Here is an 8,151-nt window from a genome sequence, read left to right on the forward strand (position 1 = left end):
TTTTCCTTCTTTTTGATTATTCCCATTCCCCAAGGTTGGTTCGTGCATACTGGCATCGTCAGCATATCACACTAGATCCAGAGGTCCTCTACCTGCTCCTCCACCAAGTGATCCTAAAGGCAAAAGCAAAGGAAAAATGGATGATTTTAGTGGTATCAGGAAGGAGAACACTATTATAGCTGAGAACGTCGAAACTTCAGATGGTCGGAGCACCCCGACACAGAATGAACTGGTCTTACGTCTGGAACAAAAGATTTTGGAGCTACAAGGAGAACTTGAGCAGGTCCGGAACTTGGTAAACCTCTCTTTTGCTCTAAATGTCCCTGATATTGGTCAACAAAATCCAATTACCCAGAACCAAGCACCACAAAACCCACAAAACCAAAACCCGCCACCAAACCCTCCTGCACCACACCAGTACCCAACACCTCCTCAAAACCCTAATCCTCCTCCAATACCAACTCCGCAACAACAACATCACCACCCAATCCAATACCCGTAGACTACCACTTATCATACTCCCCAGAATATACCACAACCCACTCCTGACCTCCAAAACTCAACAAATGATCACCTTTATACCTAGATCCCTGGAGTCCACCAAAGTAACCCAATATATATGGAGATCTTACCCCACACCGCACAACAAACCCTATACATACCTGAATCAACCGAGAAAGAATTACTCATTAATAACATGGCAGAAGAACTCAAGAAGCTCACTGGTAGAGTTCAAAATGTCGAAGGTGGTAAAGGCATTGAAGGTTTAAACTATAAGGACTTGTGCATTCAGCTAGATGTGGAACTGCCGGAGGGTTACAAACCTCCCAAGTTCGAAATGTTCGATGGAACTGGTGATTCGAAAGTGAATCTGAGGACGTATTGTGACAAACTTGTAGGAGTGGGCAAAGATGAACGAATCTGTATGAAATTGTTCATGCGAAGACTCACCGGAGATGCGTTGTCTTGGTATATCAGTCAGAACCCGAAGAAGTGGGTTAATTGGGTAAGTATAGCATCAGACTTTATGGACAGGTTCAGGTTCAACACCGAGAACGCACCAGTTATTTTCTACATTCAAAACCTTAAAAAGAAACCAACAGAGACCTTCCATTGAATATGCTACTCGGTGGAGGTCTGAGGCTGCAAAAGTAAGACCAACACTTGAAGAAGAACAAATGAATAAGTTCTTCGTCAGAGCTCAAGACCCGCAGTACTATGAAATGTTGATGGTTATTGAGAACCACAAATTCTCCGAAATCGTCAAGCTAGGAGAAAGAATAGAAGAAGGGATGGTGACGAATTTCGAAGCACTGCAGGCCACAAATAAAGCCTTGCAATCGGGAGGTATCTCGAAGAAGAAAGAAGTGGATGTTGTAATGGTGGCCCATGGTCCTAAGTCTCCCCTCACATACCAAACACCTCCACCTACATACCAAGCGCCTCCACCCACATACCAACCTTCACCCCCAGATATCAACAACCTGCTACCACCTACCACAACTATAACACTCAACCCGCATATTATCATTCACCACCACCCGCCCGCCAAAATTACCAAAGACTAAGAGCAAACTTCGACCGCAGACCACCTAGACAATACACCCCAATTGCTGAACCCATAGACCAACTATACAAGAGACTGAAGGCTGCTGGTTATGTCACTCCCATCACTGTCGTTGCTATGGAGAACTCCTCTCAGTGGATTAACTCGAACAAGACATGTGCCTATCATTCAGGCATGAGGGGTCATACAATTGATGAGTGTCGCACACTGAAAGACAAGATTCAGACATTGATCAACAACAAGGTCATACAGGCAAATGAAGCTACACCAAATGTTCATAACAATCCTCTCCCGAATCACAGAGGTGAGGGAGTGAACGTGATAGAGATTGACGAGGAATGGGATCCGGAGGGGTCAGTTGGACTTATTCGAGAGGGAGATGATCCTAAAACATCTCCGGTCACCCTCACACCTGTTATGGTACAAACCCAAGCACCGTTTGAAGTCGAGGTAACCACACCAACACTGTTTGAAGTCGAGGTAACCACACCCTTCACTGTGATGGTATCTCCCATGCCATTTTACAAGTCTGATGCTATCCTATAGGATTATGTTGCGGAAGCAAGGAGGAAAGGAAAAACAAAAATGGAGGAAACAGGTGCGGCACAAGGCATGACTAGAACTGACAGAGTTTATACACCTGAGCACCTGGGAGGAACAAGCAAAGAAGTTGCATCTAAGCCGCATGTCGTTGATACTAGCCCTGCTGACCTTTGGAGAGAAAGCTCGAAGAGCTTCCCTTCATTCATTACTAAGCTAGAGGTACAAGCAAGGGAATACTCTGTTGTCGATCATCTGAACAAAACTCCCGCTCAGATATCCATCTTGTCACTGCTGCAAAACTCTGAGACACACAGGAATGCCTTGATGAAAGTGCTGAGTGAAGCTTATGTACCCACCAACATCAGTAGTGGGAAGATGGCTAACATGGTCGGGCAGGTACTGGAAAGACACAAAATAACCTTTCATGAGGATGAATTACCACCAGAAGGACTAAGTCATAACAGGTCACTACATATCACAGTGCAATCTGAGGATAAATTCATCGCCAGGGTCCTGATAGATGGGGGTTCAAGTCTCAATATATGCCCACTGACTACTCTAAAGAGGTTGGGTAAAGGTCTGTACGAGATACGGATGGGAAGTATGAATGTAAAGGCATTTGATGGATCCCAAAGAGCCACAATCGGAGAAATCAACCTCAACCTACAAATGGGCCCGACCTGGTTTGATGTTGAGTTCCAAGTGCTGGATATATCTGCTACCTATAATCTATTGTTGGGACGACCCTGGATACACGTCGTTGGGGTAGTGGCTTCTACTCTGCATCAGGCTATGAAATTTGAATGGAATCATCAAGAAGTGATTATCCATGGGGATGGAAGCAACCCCATCTACACCAATCAGACCGTTCCCGTCATCGAGAATAGGAATAAGCTGGGTGGAGAAACATACCATCGCATTGAGCGAGTCAACTCAATTGAAAAGGATCAATGGTAGAGTAACAAGATAGAAAGCATATTAATATGGACAGGATATGAACCTGGCAATGGTCTCGGCAAAAACCTCCAAGGGATCACCAAACCCGTACAACCACAGCATCATGGCACAACTTTTGGGCTCGAATATGAATATACTTGGAAAGAGTACCAGGATTGGTCGCCGCCATGGCGTGGTCCTTATTATCCACTGGAACGACCAGTACCACCTCTGCACCAGATATTTCATCAAGCTGACATGATATGGGGATCTGAAGAAGATGAAGTCTTAGCTGGCATGAGGAAACTGTTTCTGGATGAAGAAGATATGGATTGCAGTGCGATAGTTGAGGAGGAGGAGGAGGACCTTACCATTCAGACCATGGGGAAAGGAGTTGTTCTCAAGAATTGGACTGCTGCACCATCCCGGGCCCGTCGAGTTCCTGGGTAGCTTGGCAGATTAGCATCAATTATTTTTAAGTATTTTGAGACATTTTCAGTATTTTGTTTTGAAATAATTGCTCGAGTCATTGAGCCGCATTTGTTAACATTTTAAAGATTTCAATTAATGCATTGCTAATTTTTGTATTTACTATTATTCTCTACATTTTCTCTTTTTACAGCATTATTATTACCTATCTCGATGAACCTGTGACTGTGACATGTAATGAGACAACGCAACATAAGGATAGTGATTCAGAAGACCTGGAAGATGATACGATACCTGAGGAAATCGTCAGAGAAGTGAAAAATTTTAAAAACAAGCCAAAGTCCAATTTGGATGAAACTGAAGCAGTTAACTTAGGGGATTCCGAACTGGTCAAGGAAACACACATAAGCATTCATCTATCACCATCTGAGAAAGAAGAGTACATCAGATTCCTAAAAGAATATGAAGATATCTTTGCATGGTCCTACGATGATATGACGGGTTTGAGCATATCCATAGTAGCTCACAAGTTACCCACTAATCCCACATGTTCACCGGTAAAGCAGAAGCTCAGAAAATTCAAGTCGGATATGAGTTTGAAGATAAAAGAGGAGGTCACCAAGAAGATCAAAGCCAAGGTTCTTAGAGTGGTCGAGTACCCGACTTGGTTGGCCAACATTGTGCCAGTTCCGAAGAAAGATTGGAAAGTCAGAGTATGTGTTGATTACCGACATCTAAACAGAGCAAGTCCCAAAGACAATTTACCGTTGCCCAATATACACATATTGATTGACAACTGTGCCAAACATGAACTCCAATCCTTTGTGGATTGCTTCGCGGGGTACTATTAGATCTGGATGGATGAGGAGGATGCTGAAAAGACAGCCTTCATCACGCCATAGGGGATATATTGTTATAAAATGATGTCATTTGGCTGAAGAATGCCGGAGCCACCTACATGAGAGCTATGACAACTATTTTCCATGACATGATACACAAAGAGATAGAAGTGTACGTGGATGACGTTATCATCAAATCCAAAAGGAGTACGGACCACATAGCGAATTTGAGGAAATTCTTCAATCGGTTTCGAAAGTATAATCTGAAGCTGAATCCTGCAAAGTGTGCTTTCGGAGTCCCTGCCGGAAAATTGTTAGGATTCATTGCCAGTCGTAGAGGAATTGAGTTAGACCCATCAAAAGTCAAAGCAATCCAGGACTTTCCACCTCCGAAGAATAAGAAAGATGTGATGAGCTTTTTAGGGCGTCTTAATTACATCAGTCACTTCATAGCACAATCAACAGTGACATGTAAGCTGATCTTCAAAATGCTGAGGAAATATGCTGCAACAAGTTGGACTGAATAATGCCAGAAAGCCTTAGACAAAATCAAGGAGTATTTATCCAAACCGCCCGTTCTGGTCCTACCAAAGCCAGGAAGACCACTACTGCTTTATTTGTCTGTACTGGATGGAGCTTTCGGTTGCATTTTAGGACAACATGATGAAACTGGAAAACAAGAACATGCAATATATTATTTGAGCAAGAAATTCACACCCTACGAAGCCTAGTACTCTTTTGCCGGAATGCACCTGTTGTACTTTGACATGGATAGCTCAGACGTTGAGGCATTATTTCTGTGCATACACTACATATCTCATATCGCAGATAGATCCACTGAAATATATCTTTCAGAAGCCCATGCCTACGGAAAAGTTAGCAAAGTGACAAAAATTGCTGAGTGAGTTTGACATCGTCTATGTAACTTAGAAGGCAGTCAAAGGGCAAGCATTGGTGGATCACCTGGCAGAAAATCCCGTAGACGGAGAATACGAACCATTGAAAACATATTTTCTCAATGAGGAGAAAGATTAGCCAACCACTTCTTTCAAAACGGAGGAATTCTGTATAGAAGAATTCCTGACTTGGGGTTACTACGGTGTGTCGATGCCAAAGAAGCATCCAGATTGCTCGAGGAAATACATGCCGGAACTTGCGGACCGCACATGAATGGCTTAGTCTTAGCCAAGAAAATACTAAGAGCAGGGTATTTTTGGATGACTATGGAAACAGACTACATCACATATGTGCAGAAGTGTCACCAATGCCAGATACATGTTGATATGATACGAGTACCACCCAATGAACTCAATGCAACAAGTGCGCCTTGGCCTTTCTCCGCTTGGGTCATGGATGTCATCGGCCCAATCGAACCCGCTGCTTCAAATGGGCATAGGTTCATTCTAGTGGCCATAAATTATTTCACAAAATGGGTCGAAGCCGCATCTTACAAAGCTGTAACTAAGAAGGTCGTCGCTGATTTTGTTCAGGATCACATTGTTTGTCGGTTCGGAATGACAGAGTCAATCATCATCGACAATGCCACGAATCTCAACAGTGACCTAATGAAGTCCATGTGTGAAACTTTCAAGATCAAGCATAAAAATTCCACGGCATACATGCCGCAAATGATTGGAGTTGTAGAGGCCGCCACCAAGAACATCAAGAAGATACTAAGGAAAATGGTAGATAATTACAAGCAATGGCACGAGAAGTTGCCATTTGCTATGCTCGGGTATCGTACCACGGTTCGCATATCAACTGGGGAAACTCCTTACCTATTGGTTTATGGCACTGAAGCAGTTATTCCTGCCGAAGTAGTATCCCTTCTTTGAGAGTTATACAATAAGCCGAGCTCAGCGATGCAGAATGGATACAGAGCCGCTATGAACAACTGACTCTCATTGATGGAAAGAGAATGAATGCAGTATTTCATGGTCAACTCTATCAGAACAGAATGGCAAGAGCTTTCAACAAAAAAGTCAGACCAAGGCAATTCACACCGGGGCAGTTGGTGCTAAAACGGATCTTCCCACATCAGGATGAAGCCAAGGGGAAGTTCTCACCCAACTGGCAAGGTCCCTACATAGTTCACTGAGTGTTAACAGGAGAAGCACTCATACTTGCAGAAATGGATGGAGAGATTTGGTCAAAACCTATCAACTCAGATGCATTCAAGAGATACTATCTTTAGGATTATTTACATTTCTTCACTTGATGTAACTGAACTACGCTTGACCTGATTCCCGTTTAAGAGGGGATACGTAGGCAGCCCTGTGGGTTCGGTCACATCTTAATAAAATCTTCATTTTTCCATGATCAGAAACTGGGGCAAGATCGCAAATTCAAGTCGACATCATCATGTGTGGAACAACCAAAAAGTATTGTCAAGAGTATATATTTAAACTGGGGCAGAATTTTAAGGAGGACCCTCAAAATTCTAAGGCAAAGAGGTTGCAATGTCTCTAAATGTATCACAGTAACTGGTTCATCAAAATTATTTGATCTCACAAACATATTTCAAACAACTATATTTTTGCAAATAATTTGTCAAATGCATACATATGTTTAGAAAACTTTGTTTCTATGATAGCCGGATGCTACCCAGGGTAACTCAAAGAGGGCTGCAAGACAAGAGCGAAGGCAAAGCAAGGAGTCAAGAGCACGAACCAACCTTTTCCCCGCAAAACTCATAAGTTTTCTTTGAATGCAGGCACAATGAACACAACAAGAATATTTGCAAATATATACACACAGCAAAATCACTATCTTCATAACGACAAGGTTGCCAAATGCAACACATCAAGCTAAGAAATACTTCACCCTCTCACAGCTATCCTTTTCTTTTCCCGCATAAGGCTAAGCATTTCATTGCATGAGACTAAGCATTTTCTCCTTTCCTTGCATGAGGCTAAGCACTGCCTCCAAGCAATGGCAAGGCTAAGCACTACCTGCATGAGACTAAGCATTGTCTCCTCTTCTTGCATGAGACTAAGCACTACCTCCCTAATTGCATAAGGCTAAGCATTGCCTTTCCTTGCATGAGAATTAAGCATTGTCTCCTCTTCTTGCATAAGGCTAAGCATTGCCTCCCTAATTGCATAAGGCTAAGCACTGCCTTTCTATGCATGAGACTAAGCATTGTCTCCTCTTCTTGTATGAGGCTAAGCACCGCCTCCATAATTGCATAAGGCTAAGCACTGCCTTTCTCTGCATGAGACTAAGCATTGTCTCCTCTTCTTGCATGAGACTAAGCACTGCCTCCATAATTGCATAAGGCTAAGCACTGTCTGCATGAGACTAAGCATTGTCTCCTTTCCTTGCATGGGGCTAAGCATTGCCTCCAAAATTGCATAAGGCTAAGCATTGCCTGCATAAGACTAAGCACTGCCTTTCTAATTGCATAAGGCTAAGCACTGCCTTTCCCTGCATAAGAGTAAGCATTATCTCCTCCTCTTGCATAAGGCTAAATACTGCCTCCCTAATTGCATAAGGCTAAGCATTGCCTTTCCTTGCGTAAGAACTGAATACTATCTCCACTACGCTACCTAAGACCTAACACTATCTCTTTGGTCACCTAGGTCTAAGCACCGCCCTCATCTCACATAAGACTAAGCCTTGTCTTGTCTCGTCCTCGCATATGGCCAAGCATCATATCTTTGCATTTCATGGGCTGAAACATCGCCATTTTGTCCAAAGGCATCATAGTCCGAAGGCATCATCTTCATAGCCGGAAGACACCATTCCATGGTCTGAGGATCTCTCAAAATTGCACATCATTATTCAAAGGCGTCATAGTCCAGAGGCACCATCCTCATGGCCCGAGGACACCATTTC

The 8,151-nt window shown here is 43.2% G+C and overlaps 1 protein-coding gene across 1 annotated transcript; it reads left to right on the forward strand.

Annotated features, from left to right (window-relative positions):
• The first annotated feature begins 697 nt into the window (after window positions 1-697).
• LOC138905207 (uncharacterized) lies at window positions 698-4,841 on the forward strand. The gene is made up of 6 exons (XM_070193713.1): window positions 698-1,006; window positions 1,104-1,347; window positions 1,740-2,017; window positions 2,114-3,063; window positions 3,669-4,188; window positions 4,416-4,841. The coding sequence occupies exons 1-6, from the start codon at window positions 698-700 to the stop codon at window positions 4,839-4,841; spliced, it is 2,727 nt and encodes a 908-aa protein (XP_070049814.1).
• The last annotated feature ends 3,310 nt before the right edge of the window (window positions 4,842-8,151 follow it).

The sequence above is a fragment of the Nicotiana tomentosiformis genome, chromosome 2, assembly GCF_000390325.3.
Source record: "Nicotiana tomentosiformis chromosome 2, ASM39032v3, whole genome shotgun sequence".
Classification (NCBI taxonomy): domain Eukaryota; kingdom Viridiplantae; phylum Streptophyta; class Magnoliopsida; order Solanales; family Solanaceae; genus Nicotiana; species Nicotiana tomentosiformis.